This window comes from Antedon mediterranea, chromosome 11, assembly GCF_964355755.1.
Source record: "Antedon mediterranea chromosome 11, ecAntMedi1.1, whole genome shotgun sequence".
In the NCBI taxonomy this organism is placed as follows: Eukaryota; Metazoa; Echinodermata; class Crinoidea; order Comatulida; family Antedonidae; genus Antedon; species Antedon mediterranea.
The window spans coordinates 7,485,563-7,501,542 of NC_092680.1; the positions used below are offsets into that span (position 1 = coordinate 7,485,563).

Sequence of the window (15,980 nt, forward strand, 5' to 3'; positions counted from 1 at the left end):
GCCTTGCAATTTATGCGGCAATGACGAATTCAACAGAACAAAATTATAAAATACACACAGCGCGAGCCACACACAAAGCCTAATTACTAATTTTAATATTTGTACAATTCATGAAACAATTACAATAATCAGCTATGATAAATTATGGAGAGGGGTTCGAAAATTGTAAATACGGAAATTTTAACTAACTAAAGCTGATAGGTCCTCATAAATAATTGTACTTAAATATTCTACATTCATTGATAAATAATGCAAGTACTGTAATAACAATATTATTTATTATAGAATCAATGTTATAAATATAATAAATAAAACAATTTACCACTGAATACGAGGATCTAACCTTTTATACCTACTACGTTTTGTGTTAATTTTTTAATTTCGCAGCGCAATTTTAAATTAAGCAAGAATATCTTTGTGCAAATTGAAATTGTTCAAATCTTTTCAAATTATTATGAGTATGAAATGTAAGTTACAAATGAAATCCCCTATGATAAAATGGAATGATCTCAAGCGCATTCTTATGGCCGCGGCGCAAGGCTACGCACGCACTTTAAATTAAATCCATCGTAAAAATAAAAGTTAACATTAAACAGTTATAATAATGTTGTATTATGTTCAAATCAAGTTTTAATATTATATAATAATAGTACGTTGACTTTAAACGTTACACCATACTAAACATTCATAATACTGTATTTGGCCATTTTTAAAAAAAACCTCTGTACTTAATTCATTATAATAAAAGTACAGTTCAGAGTTAATATGCCTCAGCCTAACAGTTAATGTTTCCGGTATTCTATATGGAATAACGTTGTAATAAAAATACTACAATACCGAATTTAGCTAAAATGATTTACATCAAAAATATGTATATCTTTAAAAAGTTTAATGTTTACTAACCATTAATACGTAACAACATACAAAATAATTTTCACCATCCATTCACGGAGAGTGGTGGCGCTATACAGATTAGTTGTATATTTTTAGCCTTGTAAAAAGTCTATATAATACTGTGTACTAGCCTAACTAGGCTAGATAGGCTAGTTTCTGATTATATCTAAAAGTATGTTTCTTCTAGTTAAATTGTTTTGATATTTCTTATGTTATTTGAATGATACTAGACTAGGATGGAATAATACAGCAATGTTTCCCCTGTGTGTTCCTTGTAATATAATTAAAGGCACGCTACTAGCCATAGGCTAGGCCTACTTTAGTACTGTGTCTTCTTAATAATGTCATTACTACTAGGCCTAGTACTACAATACAAGGCTACTAGGCTAGCTCTCTCTCTCTGCCCGGCCTACTACAGACAGTACTAGACCCTAGCTAGGCCTAGCTCTGTAATTCCCACCATAGGCTTATAGATTGATGGGTGCTGCCTTACCTAAGAGTGAGCAGATTTTCCTACTACTACTGAATCATAATCCGTCTCTACTAGTACTAGGCCTAGGCCTATATTATATTTAAAATAATTTTATATTTTGACGACTATGAACGAAAGTGTTTTTATTATTTTTTTGGGCATATTATTATTATTTATTAATTTAATTAAAGATGAAGGGGGCCTAAGCCTACTATTGTCACCCCCCTCCCCCCAAAAAAATGAACATTAATTAAATTAGACTTGGAATAGGTTATTTTGTAGTTTTAATAAAGTTAATTAATCACTTCTGTAAAAAAAAAAATGAAAAACTAATGTTTTCTCATAAAAATTTCAACCAGAAACCTATTGGCTGGCAGACAATGTGACAATAAAATTGCATATTCAACATCAAAAATATAAACAATACATCTTTTTTAAGGTATATGTTCTAATCTATATGTCTTTAAAAGTTTCATTTATCTAGGTCTATTAATACAGTAGATAGAATGTATATGATAAGCTAAAAGATGTCGAAGAGTGGTGGTTCAGATGTGTTCATTGAGAGCCTGAACGCACTGGTCAACGAGGATGACATGAACGCAGTCTTACTTGCTCAGAAACAGATGTATGTTCATTTTCTGTTTTTATACAATTATGAAGGGTTTACAACATAACATTGCAATATCAAATCAATTTTTTATCTTAACATAATTAAGAGGTTTCAATGCAGCAATTAATTTACTGCAGTATTTACTTATTTTACTGGTGTTCAAGTTAAATATTTTTTGTATTTGTTGTATTTCAGAATTTTAACTGTTTAAAGTTTAAAGTTATAGATTTAAATAGCATAACAAATATGCATGCCTTATTATTATTTTTTTTTAAAGCAAAATAAACCTAAAATTTAAGTTCTACTGTATACTGATTAGGTAACTGTATTTATTATACTCTATTATTAAATGATATTTATAGAGTATATTAATATAGGTACTTAATTAGATTACATATTAATTAATGTTTCAGGTTGGAACGATTTGAGAAAACCAATGAAATGCTTTCAAAATTCAATCAACTCTCAGTAAACCAATATGAAACATTGGCAACACAGTTCAAAGGTCACACTGCACTTCTACTGGATATGCGTAAAGATATTGATGGGATTTTTAGACGAATTAGGTATGAATTTAGAAGATAATGTTGTAACATTTATTTTTAACTGGAAAAATTGACGGAATAAGAATCAAATGGATCTGGAGAACTAGAGAATATAATAAGTCAACTTTTATAAAGGACATGACATTAATCTCTGTCTACACTATCAAATTAGTTTGAGAAAGTGTGATGTGCCCAAATATGGTAGTGATACGACATCATCATGTCTATATATGGGAACATCACATTTTTTTGTCACTTAACGTTTGATAGTGTAGACAAAGTTTTAGAAGAGAGAATTGTTGTAAATGTGGGAAGGGGATTATTGCAAAAACAAGTATAACAGAATAAAGTGGAACCCCTATTCATGGGTACCCAGCAAAGTGTCCCCTTAATATGGATTGACCACAGTGTTAAAATATATACTGTACTTGTTTTATGGGAAAGTGTCCCCTGAGTAGGCAGGTCCACTGATTATGAGAAAAATATTTAGTATATTATATGCAATCAGAACTTACTTAAAATATTCACATATTATTTATTCTTTTCTAGGATCCTTAAAACAAAACTCTCTACAGAATATCCAGATGCTTTCAATGGTTTGTAATACATTTCTTTGTTTTTATAAAGCTCTGTCTACACTATCAAACTTTATGGGCCAAAAAAATTGGATGTGCCCATATATGTGCATGATGGTGGCAGCATTATATCACTACCATATTTAGGCATATCAATTTTTTTGCCAAAATAGTTTAATTGTGTAGAGAGAGCGTTGTGTTCAACTATTCTACACTGCAAAACTGTATCTAATAAAAACAGTACTTTATAGCTTAGTATATTGTGTATTTTAATTTCAGTTGCACTAGAAAACACTGAGCCAGAGGCTAAGAGGATACAACAAATGTCAACATCACCACGTCAGGATTCTCCACGAATGATTCTAGACAGCAATGAACCAAATGATGAGGACGATATGAATCCATCCAGTGTGTTACACTCTGTACCATCTATAAACTGAACATTAACAGCTTTTCAGAATATCTAGGATATGTTTTATATATATACTTAAAATATTGTCTTTGCCAGTTCCCACTAGAAAATGCCCTTCCAATAATTGTGTTTGCCCCTGTCTGTGTGAAATCAAACCTGCTTGTTGCGCTTCAACGTTAGAGTTGCCGTAGACTTTGACCTGGTTCACCCCTCATACTTTTGAATACGCACTGTACTATGTTTTCCAGTGTTCTTTTGCCTTTCGTTTTTGCGTGAAATCAAACTGATTTAATTTCCCGTAGCAATGTTTGTAGCACTGTTGCGTTCTCAGTTCCCACTTGCATTGCTGCATTTTGTTGTAAGCTTGGTTCCCACTAGAACGTAACGCAACGCAAGCGTTTTAACCAATAACAAGCGAAGTTATAGACAGTTAGCAATCACAAGCGAATAAGCCATCGCTTGTGATTGGTCAATTCACTTGCGTTGCGTCCTTGCGTTACGTCGCTAGTGGGAACCACACCTTAGTGGGAACGTGGAAGATGTTACAAAAGTCTTGGTAAAACTACTGGTAAAGTTATGTGCAATATTGCTGACTGTATTATTAGCTAAGATGTGTCGATCAACCAATAGTTGTGAAAGCAAGAATTATAACAACCTGCGAGTAATTGCTGTTTGCGTGGAACACTTTCAGAATTAAACAATATTAATAACAAGATATACACAAAAATGTGATATAGCTATAATTTTTTATTTAAAATGATAAAAAGTATATAAAAAAAGTAAATGATAAACTAAACTGCTGCAGTTTATATTTGTTAAAAAGATTCAATTTAGCATTTGAATGATGTAATAGCTTAGTGGGTTGAAGACATGAAAACAACAATGACCAGAAGGTTACAATTATGTATTAAAATCAATGATGTTGCAAAAGGCATTGTTAATAAAATGAGTAGTGAAGGTCATTTGTATACAGAATAGTACTGTAGTAATACAAACCTTGTCACATAGGTTCAATAGGCTACATATAATCTTGTGTACCTTTTTACAAATGACAACAATTCTATATTTTGTGTAAGTTATTGAGATCGTATGTAAGCATTCATTCATTTGTTTATTAAAGATATTAAACAGTAAGATAACCTCATCCTATCCACTTTTCTATTATTTTTCTAATATTGTATGAGAAAGAAAAGAGTAACGATGCCGGAAAAAAAAACAACAAACGTTAAAGACAAAAAAATTGGTGGGAGTGAAAAGATGTTATTTTTAATACAGTTATAAGTATTTATTATTTCTAAAAGAATCTTTAAATGGAATGTGAAACTGAGTACTGTACTGTATACACACATGATGTAATAATATTTTTATAAAAATATGGTACAAATTTCTGTAAAAATATGAACTGGGTTCTTTAAAGTGGACACATGTTTTCTGTGTATATGGTTTAATATATAGACCTTATTCGACAAGACTTGTTCCTCCATTAGAACTAGGAGTGAGTCGGCCTCCAACCCACAATGCCGATATTGTTGGCTCTTTAGGTACGGTATCGGCGCCCCTGCCTTAACCGTTCGACCATTTGACTCGCTTATTATTTATTAGATTTAAAACCATGTTGTTACAGTATGCCTGTATTTGAATACATTTTTAGGCCAGAATATGCTAAGTTTTCTGCTACTGAATTTAAACTGTCGTGTACATTGATTATTTGAAGTTTACACATTTTTGTTTATATGTTAGATTAGTGTGTGATATTCAGTTTTGTTAAATTAAAATTGACAACAATTTTCTGCTTCACTGAAATCAGCTATGTAGAGTGCTTAGTGTGTTCCATTGGTCTTTTATACCAGTCGGTGGACGTTGATATCGTGCTGTTTTTCGGCGAACATGCTCAGATGTTAATGTTGGAAGACGTTCAAATGAGATACGGGTTTTATCAGCAGATGAGGGCAACTATAAATTAAAAATTGAATGAATTAAAAACGAATAGTAATAATAATAATCTATTCTGTACATTGTTTTTATGTTTATATACGTTGTGTAATTATTATGTGTCATCAGACTTATTTGAGTCTCTACGTCCCTCGACCAAATGATACTTTGATGTTTCTTGTTTGTATACATCATATGTTTCTTTGGGTTGAAATAAATGTTGTTGAATTGAATAGGTAATATCATTTTAAACTCGTCATCAAGATCCAAAAAAGTAATTTAAAAGAACCCATATACAGACCCACATCAATTTAAAACAAGAAGTTGAAATATCACTACTGTACTTAATTATAAATCACCACTAATTAAATTAATATAGCAGGAACACAACATGTGAAAAAAGTATTAAATTCTAAAGTATTTAAACACAGTACAGTATGTTTGTTACTGACTTGAAGATATTAGTTTCATGATGCGCCACACATCGGCTATTTAGTCATTGTACGCATGCTCATATGTTGCTGAGCATATGCAGAATGACTTTTTGACTTGACAGCTGTATAATTGTGTGGTTCATATAAATATAAATGAAATTTTATTAATATTATTACCCTTGTAACACAATTTGTGAGTGATGTTGTCTTGTTGTCTAGTCTAACTGGCACTGTGCTCGTGAACATTCGATTGAAGTTGCCTTCTCGGTTTGAAAGCTCCAGTTTATAACGCTTTATTTCTTGCCTTAAACGTTCCATTTCTTCATTCACTTCCTGTAGAAAAAAAGTTTTTTTAAATATTTTATGTCTTCAGGAACATGTGGCCAAGGATTACCAAATTAGTAAATAATAAATGTCCTATCAGATAGGTGGTAATCACCCTGATACAGGAGTTATTTTGTGAACTAGTTCACCGGGGTAACCCCCTAAGTTTCGAATGATGAACTGGGTTCTTTTAAATTGCACACTTGTTATAACTGTGTACACTGGACCTAAGGTTTATACAGTAGTCCTTATCCGAGAAGACTTGTTCCACCACCAGAACTAAGAGCGAGTCGGCCTCAAACCCATGCCGATATTGTTTAGGTACGGTAAATGGCACCCCTGCCTTAACCGGTAGGCCATTTGAATCTAGTCTAAAGTAATTCTTGATATGATCATCATCAATTTGATCTTTTGTCACCTTTCTATGACAAAAATGTATAAATTCTACTTTTGGCCAAATAAATATAAATAAATTGTCGAATTTTTATCCGTTTATTCCAGGAATTTTTTTGTTTAGGAAAAGTTTCTGGTTTGAGCAAAGTCAGTCGTGTAAACTTACAATCTTATCGACAGGATAATTAGCATCTTTTAACACCCATTTTCTTTTCTCTATATCATTTTGCTGAGAGATTTTAATCTTTTTGTTAAGGGCCCTGAGTTCAACTTCCAACTTTTTATTTTTTTCTACAATTTTGTCACGACTTCCTTCTGTTGCCATCAAGTCTCTGCAAGCATCATTCATTTTTTTGTGCATTTGTATCTCCATCTGCTCCAAATCATTGCGAAGTTTCTCTAATTGATGGTCAAAATACATTTGTTCTTGTGCATGTTTCTGTTTTTCCTTCTCCAGTTGTTTTTTTAAGTTTAAAATTTGCGATGATTCTCTTGTTGAAATTGTATCATTCAATCTTTCAACAATTAGCCTATCTTCTCGGTTAACTTTAGCAGTTGGTTTATGAAAAAAAGTGTTTGAATCATCATGATATTCAACTTCATGATTCACACTATTTTTCCTTGGTAATGATAATAATGATAGCTCTTCTTCCAAATCCTTTATTTGTTTCAATAACTTGTCATTTTTTACTTGGAGTTTATCTTTTAATTTCTTTGCACTTTCTAATTCTCTAATGTACGCTTCTTTCTGCTTCTCAAGCTTAAATTTGAACTCTTTTTCATTTTGAATTATTGTTTGTCTCGCCCGTTCTTCAGTAACTTTAATCACTTCAACATCGTTAGTGAGGGCTCCTATCTTCTCTTGGTACGAATTGACCAATTTACCTATTTCACACTCGTATTCTTCAGCCATTGTAGCAATTTCGATTTCTCTTTCATGGTTTTTAGTAAATAACATGTGCACTACTTGTGTTAATTCTGCAACCTTTTTACACATTTTTAATTGAAAAGACCTTTTAGACGGTACCTTATTGCTAGGGTCCGCCGCCATGGTGAATCAGGCCTCAAATAAGCCTAGGCTAGGCCTCCTACACAAATAAATGAAATAAACTTTTTCGTATACATAATAGAGATAGGTTATGGCGCGCCTTTGTAAAAAAATAAAAACGATATAGGCCTAGGCTTATATAATTAAAATGGCCACATAATATTTATTATTTTAATAAAAAGTTTACCCCCTCACGACACTAATATCATTAGATTTGTTACTGCCTATGAACATTCCTTTGCCACTTCTAATAACATATGTAAATGAAATAGGATTAGTAAGTCACATTTTGCACTTCATATTTAACTTCTTCAACGTCTTTGGTGAGAAAAAACTTCGGAACCTGACAATTTCTTTCAACAAATACAGGCTTAGGTCTATTAACAAATAAAAGCACAAATTTCAATGTTAAAAAAATAAATTATTCAAATTATTATACATTATGTATATTTTGGAAATTTATAGATTAGTTTAGTAATATAATTGCTATATTTATAAGGTTAACCTTTGACATACAATGACGTAATTGATATTATTAAAAATGTAAACAAAGCTACAAATTTAAAGAGCTAAAGTGGACTTTTAGACCCTATTTGTTTATAATTAGGCCTTACATACAATTGATCTGAACTAAATAATGTACAGAATGTAGGTGAGTAACATAACTTAGTACACTGGCCATATATCTATAGATAGTTAGAGTAGCAGTACTACATACAGAGACCCTACATACACTACTACACAGTAGTATAGATAGGGCCTCTATAGGCCTATCAATATTCAATAGTATAATAGATAGAGAAGGGCTATTAGTATATTAATTATTATTTAATAATAATACTCTCCTCTATCTAGCCTAGGCCTACATCTTCTCTAGTCTCTCTAGAGTAGATTATTTATGGTATAGTCCATGGTGTACGCTCTACTACTTTTACTACTAACTATTAATACTACTATAATAAGTATAAGTATAACTACAGAAAAATTACATGTAGCTATTACATGGTCTTAGTACAGTAAACGGTATAATGATATTATCTTGTATGATAAATAAGAAAACATGTTAAAACATTGTTTATTATTTAGATATTGACACCAAAAGTTTAGAATATTAAAAAAGATATATATCCGTTGTCTTTAATACTTACGGTACCATGGTATCCATACTTCATCCTTCATCATTAAAAAAAATCATTCTTTTCTGTTTAGCTCACTCAGTAAATAGCGTGTGTACACAGAAACAACAAATCAAAAGGATAAGGATAGGGTGTGGGATATGATATTTAATAGATGAACAAACTAACTCTGAATCATGTCACTTAAGAGAATGAATAGCCACGAAGATTGGGAGGTTGTGAAAACAAATGCATTTGACGCCAAGCCACGTGGAAAGCTCAAGTTCGATGTTGCTTGGAATGAACACCATCATAAACTAGCAATAACATGTCGTCGTGAGAAAGTCCGATTTGTACAGAAACGGTTCAACACATTATCAAAGAAAACTACATCCCCTCCCCCAAATGAAAACAATGAAATTCAAGAAAAGTGTTGGACGGGGCTATTTTCTTTTCAAGATGTACAATACGCGCATGAGCAATTATGTCTTTTAAGCCCTGCTATGGAAGACTACCCTCCATATTTACCTTATGAAGCAAGAGGTGTTTGGAGCTTTTTTTTCCAGAGTGAAGTCATACCAGATGAAGTAGAGATTGCAGTTCGACAGTACTTGAATGTCGCTGCAGACATCTGTGATCAGCAATTTCTTATTGACACTCTCTTTGAAGTTGATACATGCATTGAGAAATATCTAGAAAATATGGGAGAACTTAAAGAGAGAGAATATGAAAATGATGTCACAAGAATACAAAGCAAGTATGAACAATTAAAAATTGAAAAAACAAATGCTGATAACATGAAAAAAATGAAGGAATTTTATGAAAAAGAAGATCAAGTCATTTCTGATTTGTGTCAAAGCTTAGCAGAACTATATAACCTGAAGATTCAACCATTTTTAGATCTTCGGGAGTTGGCATACAGTAAACAATTTGAGATTAAAGAAAATCTGCAAGATGAATATCGTAGTGAGGAGAAGCGAAAGCAACTGGCGGAGGACTACCACATGTGGATGGATCAATTTCAAACGGCAATAGAAAGGATACAGGATTTGAAAGTTCAATATTTCACAAAATGTGTTGAATTAAGTAAAGGTAGGCCTATATATTTTAAATATCAATATGCTGTAATTCTAAAGTTTTTAAGGCCAGCTAGCCAGCCTAATTTCTACATTGCACCTGTCGTTCCCCCATGCACCCATAAAAGCAACCTTGGATATCTGAAAGTCCTGTTTTTTCTTTTTCTTGTATCACAGTGTGCACAAGTATATATTCAACCTTTTTGCAAATTAAATATTGTATAACCATTACAGGAATAATAATATAATAATATTACTACCCCGGTCATTTTTTGGGATCAAACATGGAAACATACCTGTAAATTTAAAGTAAATTATTATTCTACAGGAAGAGTTGCAAACATGATGGAAGATAAACCAAAGTTTGGCAGATCTACTTGGGAAGTGTATGGCCAGGAGCGACTCAACAACCTGAAGCAAGTGTTGGCAGAAGAAAAGAAACAGCAGCTTGAAGCTAAGAAACAGAAGTATAAATACTCGCAAGAGAAAATACAGCAAGAGGTACAGTACTGTATCTTGGAAAACAGGATGAATAAACTATTTTATAATTGATCATGCTCATAAACTAAATGACTTTTCTTCAACCCTCTCAGAGACTAGTTTTGTTGATCTTTGTTATACTTTTACTAAATTATCTTGATCTTTGTTATACTTTTACTAAATTATCTTGATCTTTGTTATACTTTTACTAAATTATCTTGATCTTTGTTATACTTTTACTAAATTATCTTGATCTTTGTTATACTTTTACTAAATTATCTTGATCTTTGTTATACTTTTACTAAATTATCTTGATCTTTGTTATACTTTTACTAAATTATCTTGATCTTTGTTATACTTTTACTAAATTATCTTGATCTTTGTTATACTTTTACTAAATTATCTTGATCTTTGTTATACTTTTACTAAATTATCTTGATCTTTGTTATACTTTTACTAAATTATCTTGATCTTTGTTATACTTTTACTAAATTATCTTGATCTTTGTTATACTTTTACTAAATTATCTTGATCTTTGTTATACTTTTACTAAATTATCTTGATCTTTGTTATACTTTTACTAAATTATCTTGATCTTTCTGATGTCAAAGTCAATAAATCCATACATTTTTTACTGTCCAAATATAGAAACCATCAACCCAATAGTTAAGACAACTAGTCTTTTCAGGATTCAACTAGGACAGCACCGACATTTCGTCGGGGCTTGTCATATGATACCGAATCTGAGTTGGCCTTTAGCAGTCTTGGCTAACAAACTTCTCTAATAAATACTCCTATATGCCATCTTGTATGTTATTACTAAGTTTCCACTGATAATCTTAGATTGCAATGGTTAAAGAAGGAAGTGGCTTGAAGAAGCAAGTAGAAGAATTAGAAACAAAGCATCAACAACTACAAATGAAGGTTTATGACACAGAAATTGCGATTTTACAAGAACAAGAAAATGAACTGAAAGTAGAAGAAGAAACAATAAAAAAGAAAATTGAGGGTAATGACATTTTATCTGTATTTTTTACATTTAAAATCATTTTTTATGACATCAGCATGCAATCAAACTTCTTTCTTTTTAATCAGACGAGAGAGAAAAGGAAGAAAATGAATTCTACGATGCTTATGAGAGTTTTGATGGACTGGAAGATGATGATGAAGTTGAAAGGCCATCGATGATGATTAACCCACAACTTAGAAAAGTGGCAGCAAAAATAAGCAGAGTCCGAAAAAAGAAAGCAAATATCAGAAATAACAAAGTAAGTTAAAAGTACACCTTCCTGTGAAATAATGGGAAATTATAGTGTAAAGCCTGTATCATACTAATCTTCCTCGGTTTTTACTTTAGTTAGATTGAGACAATCACAAAGTAGGCCTGCAGTAATCGGTTTTCATTGTTGATATTTTTTTTACAGCAAATGTTTATGGCTACTTACGAAACCCAGTCGAAAGAGAAGAATGTTCAAGAGCAAAAGCTAGCAGACCATCGTAAACTAATAGTGGTATGTGTTAAAATATCTGTTTAAATCCAACCAATTCAATGTAAGAATGATTATGTGAAATAAGTATATTATTACTGCACTGATGAAGGGCTAGTGTTGCCCAAAAGCTCTGCTAACTTTTCTGGCCGTTTTACTTATTGTTTTGATTTAGCTTTTCGCTTTTTTTTTGTATCTCCATTGAGATCCAGCCACTGCTACCCACAGCATTGTCATTTTTTTCAGTAATTTGCCTTTGAATTTATATTATTACTATTACATATTTTTGTAAATATTGGTGCACAGATTACAGAATCTATAGCTTCGGTCTACACTAGACTTAGGGTGATCAACTAGTTACTATACAGTATGTTTATATTTCAAGATGATTAAATTATGTATTATTTTATAAAAAATCTAGCAAAAGGAAAAGAAAGAAGCCAAAGAGAAAGAAATGAAAGCATTCATTGATGCGGAAAGACAGAAGACATTGCAGCGCTTAAAACAACACAACATGGTATGCATTACGTAATATCTTGTGTTTTAATCTATTTTTTGTTTCAAATTAAATGTTGAGTCAAACCAAAACATTTAAACACACATTTGGTTTATGTAATTGTTTAGTCTGTATTTATTTTCTTTATGTCCGTCCACCAGGCAGTTGGAATTTGATTTTTGTCTGAAAATATATACGTATGAAACGTCATATGTGCTAAAATATTTATATTTCTACTAATTTCAGTCCAGAACCTAGATTAGTAATTGTTTACATTTATCACATACAGAAGTACATTTACTTACAAGTTTGTGGTTTTATCTTTGTAGAAATACCCATCACCAAGCATTCTAAAAACTCGTAAGAAAGGTAGAAAAAAACCTAACAATGAAGAAAATCAGTTTGGCCCTCCATCAGGCCTTCCTCCTCCACCTCCTGTGTCTAATGAACAATCAATAAGCATGGCACCTTCTGCTGCACCACCACCACCTCCCCTTCCCAACTTACCACCACCTCCGCCTCCTCCCCCTGTCCCGAGTTTAGCACCTCCACCACCCCCGCCCCCTCCTGTCCAAGGTTTACCACTAACATTTCCAAAAAGTAAACCAATTGCTAAACACGCGAGCAAAAAGCCAGAAGATGTCCCTTCCAGTGGATTACCGTTTGATGCGAAGAACATTGTTGCAGCTAGGGAACGACTTGGAAAAGCTAATTTACGCAAGATTTCAGACAAGCCATTGAAAGAAAAGGGCAATCCAACTGGTATGTGGTTTCCAATTTCAAACCAATAAATGACAGGTGGCTGTATCCACCAATCACAATGAAATTCTCAAAATATTATTTTCTCTACATATTAGAAAAATAACGCTTAAAAAAGAACGACGTTTCGACTCCATCAAGGGGTCATTATCAAGTCCAATGAATAAATGTTAATAGAAGAACGAATTAAATAAAACAAGCCAAGTATACTTAGGAAATGCAAAAACAAATTTGACTATCTTATCTATGAAATGTTGTATATCAGACAATTAAAACCTAGTCTGAATTAACAAAGCTAAGCTTTTCATTTGACAGGATGTTAGACAATAGGTCTTGTTATTTAAAGTTTGACCCTTGGCTTGTGTTATTTAATTAGTTGTTTTTAAAATTGTATTCATTGGACTTGATAATGACCCCTTGATGGAGTCAAAACGTCGTTCTTTTTCTAATAATAAACGTACCCTCATTCATTATTTTCTCTTAGCCAAAAAACAATGAATACTGCCACTGGTCCAAAATGTATTCTTATTTATAGGCATGCAACTATTTTCTTGTCTGCGCTTTGTTCAAATTTACCGCGGTTATATTTTAGACGGCGCCGTCAATATTTCGTTGCCATGCGAAAGAGATTTTACTGGCTTACGAAAACGTTGTATGACATATCCGTTTTCGTATTCTTAGTGTAGTGAAACCTCCTTATTGTGGGCCAAATTTTAACACACTTATTTTTTCAAACAGATGTTGTAAGTGAAATAGCATTGATATTTCAAAACGGTGGTTTCAAACTCCGCAAACACGAAGAAAGAGAAGAGAATTTGCCATCGTTGACATACGATTCTGCTATGTTTCTTAAGGACAGGTTAGACGTAATGAATAAACAAATGAATCCAGAGGACGGTGAATCTGATGTTGAAGACGACAATGAATTTGCCGATTCTTTTGCTTAAAGTAACAATTTCCAAAACTGAACAGTGAAACAGTATGGAGTTTGACGCTTTCAAATAGATTATATTAATACTTTATTTCTAGACATATTTACATAATTATTTATATAAAATTGTAAATTTTGATTTGAAAAATTATTATTGTGCATAAAAATAATTATCAATTCAAATTTACAAGTTAGTGGTGGATCAGAGGGCAAGTGAAAGGAGCCCTCTAAAAAGTAAATAAGAATATCATTGTACCAACCGCCTGCGACTTTCCTAGATCTGGGAAGATCCAACGCTCAACAAATTTATGGTTGTGAAGTCAGTAGTAGCCTGGTTTTCACAATCTTATTAACCATGGTTACATTTACAACTGTGTATACATGCAATTTGAGTGGATTACAATATACAGACAAATATTAATATATAAAAACATATTGGGAAGGTTGCATAGTTTGACTTGGATTTTATTTTCTGTACATATAAATTTAATTGGTATTTTACTTTGTATTTGAATACTTAATGAAGTTTAATTTGCTACAATTCAATCAAATCTATGTGTACATTTCTTTTGCTCATAACAAATGAAAAACAACTATCAAATCATATCAATTCTTTATTTAAATCAAAATACAGAGATTATACAGTTGTAATTTTTTAAATAGTATTCATTTTTGCACAATAGCAAACTTTTGTTTTATTAACGCAACACACGACTACGCAGATGTGGAGTCAAAAGGGCATTCTGAAACAGGAGCATGCATTGAATGAATATTAAGCTCCATCTGCACTATAAAAAAAGTGTGCTGTGCCCAAATATGGTAGTGATATGATGTTATCGTGTCCATATATGGGCATATCACATCTTTTTGTCGCATAAAGTTTGTTAGTGTATTCAGTTTTAGATTCATATTGTTATTAATATGCAAATTTACTGTAATTCATTAACTAGCATTAATTATTGAAGCTCTTTGCTGTTCTTCCATTATTCCAATTTGTGATTACAATTAAATCAATATAAATAACTTACCTTTGTTTGTCATGATTACTTGTGTTATCAGATTGATTAAACCCAGAAATGTTAAAGATCATTGATAACATTACCAGATTTCAACTCGAAATAAATAATGAATTTAGCATACCAAAATAAAAAAAATCACATTTTATCTCCAAAAATAATTTGTATTAAATTATCAAGGAATATTGTCCAATCCTCTTTGAAATTTGTCTCATTAATCACTTGGCAAATACAAACACAAAAACCAAAATAGATACATCCATGTACAGTATTTGGTAATGTAATCAATTCATTTCATTTTTCTGCCAAGAAAATTGACCATGTATTGAATTGGTATATGCAGTTATCAAGAATCGTAATAAACGCACAGACTTCGCACACGAACGCTGTAAAGAACACCTGTGCAAGTCAACATGATGTCGCTGTAATAATACATATCCACTCAAACAAAAATGAACAGGTTTTGTAACGAAAAAAACAATATCCACAAAACACAGTCAGACGGGATACACACAAAGTGTGGATAATATTGTTGTTTTCTGAAGCTGTATGATTTACAGTAATTAACACATTCTTGCTAGCAAGCCAATGTATCATTTGTCTCAAGATGCAGTATTGTCAATGCTTATTCACAAAATATACTAAAGAATAATCCATTCGTTTTATGTAGAACATGAATACTAGTACTGTACTATATTTATTTTGTGAAGTTTTGTGTTATGGCAAACCAACAAAAACATTTCTAGTTGATGTGTTCTTTACTAAAACGTACCCACATTTGATATAGCGAATTATACCATAGTCTCAAACAATGCACTTTGAAGTGAAAAGCGAAATAGACGTTAAGATTTTCAATAACATTCCAAGGGTCACACCATATTCTCGACAGCTAAAACATGCGCCTAAAACCCCTACTCATCTTGAAGGATGTACTAAGGTTTTAAATGTATAAGGGTAAACAAATGCACATTGAACCGAGAA

General features: G+C 31.9%; 3 protein-coding genes across 3 annotated transcripts; 2 read left to right on the forward strand and 1 right to left on the reverse strand.

Moving 5' to 3' along the window:
* Positions 1-996: 996 nt before the first annotated feature.
* On the forward strand, positions 997-5,256 carry LOC140062726 (kxDL motif-containing protein 1-like). Its single transcript, XM_072109049.1, has 5 exons — positions 997-1,066; positions 1,837-1,991; positions 2,390-2,542; positions 3,071-3,117; positions 3,376-5,256. The coding sequence occupies exons 2-5, from the start codon at positions 1,894-1,896 to the stop codon at positions 3,534-3,536; spliced, it is 459 nt and encodes a 152-aa protein (XP_071965150.1). The 5' UTR covers positions 997-1,066; positions 1,837-1,893; the 3' UTR covers positions 3,537-5,256.
* Positions 5,257-5,311: 55 nt separating this feature from the next.
* LOC140062725 (uncharacterized) lies at positions 5,312-7,675 on the reverse strand. The gene is made up of 3 exons (XM_072109048.1): positions 6,758-7,675; positions 6,052-6,207; positions 5,312-5,461 (listed from the first exon to the last, which is right to left on the reverse strand). The coding sequence occupies exons 1-3, from the start codon at positions 7,640-7,642 to the stop codon at positions 5,312-5,314; spliced, it is 1,191 nt and encodes a 396-aa protein (XP_071965149.1). The 5' UTR covers positions 7,643-7,675.
* A 516-nt stretch (positions 7,676-8,191) lies between these two features.
* LOC140063137 (junction-mediating and -regulatory protein-like) lies at positions 8,192-14,016 on the forward strand. The gene is made up of 9 exons (XM_072109583.1): positions 8,192-8,291; positions 8,849-9,846; positions 10,159-10,331; positions 11,154-11,319; positions 11,406-11,578; positions 11,735-11,821; positions 12,219-12,314; positions 12,623-13,055; positions 13,791-14,016. Exons 2-9 carry the CDS (start codon positions 8,952-8,954, stop codon positions 13,997-13,999), a joined length of 2,232 nt encoding a protein of 743 aa, XP_071965684.1. The 5' UTR covers positions 8,192-8,291; positions 8,849-8,951; the 3' UTR covers positions 14,000-14,016.
* The last annotated feature ends 1,964 nt before the right edge of the window (positions 14,017-15,980 follow it).

What these genes read in the sequence shown, in the direction of transcription:
- LOC140062726 (XM_072109049.1), top strand. Translation starts at nt 1,894, where the DNA reads ATGTCGAAGAGTGGTGGTTCAGATGTGTTCATTGAGAGCCTGAACGCA. An exon ending in TTACTTGCTCAGAAACAGAT is followed by an intron (nt 1,992 to 2,389) that starts GTATGTTCATTT and finishes TTAATGTTTCAG; the next exon opens with GTTGGAACGATTTGAGAAAA. An exon ending in GGGATTTTTAGACGAATTAG is followed by an intron (nt 2,543 to 3,070) that starts GTATGAATTTAG and finishes ATTCTTTTCTAG; the next exon opens with GATCCTTAAAACAAAACTCT.
- LOC140062725 (XM_072109048.1), bottom strand. Translation starts at nt 7,642, where the DNA reads ATGGCGGCGGACCCTAGCAATAAGGTACCGTCTAAAAGGTCTTTTCAA. An exon ending in ATTATCCTGTCGATAAGATT is followed by an intron (nt 6,208 to 6,757) that starts GTAAGTTTACAC and finishes TTTTTTCTACAG; the next exon opens with GAAGTGAATGAAGAAATGGA. An exon ending in TCACAAATTGTGTTACAAGG is followed by an intron (nt 5,462 to 6,051) that starts GTAATAATATTA and finishes TTTAATTTATAG; the next exon opens with TTGCCCTCATCTGCTGATAA.
- LOC140063137 (XM_072109583.1), top strand. Translation starts at nt 8,952, where the DNA reads ATGTCACTTAAGAGAATGAATAGCCACGAAGATTGGGAGGTTGTGAAA. An exon ending in ACCATCGTAAACTAATAGTG is followed by an intron (nt 11,822 to 12,218) that starts GTATGTGTTAAA and finishes TAAAAAATCTAG; the next exon opens with CAAAAGGAAAAGAAAGAAGC. An exon ending in GCTTAAAACAACACAACATG is followed by an intron (nt 12,315 to 12,622) that starts GTATGCATTACG and finishes TTATCTTTGTAG; the next exon opens with AAATACCCATCACCAAGCAT.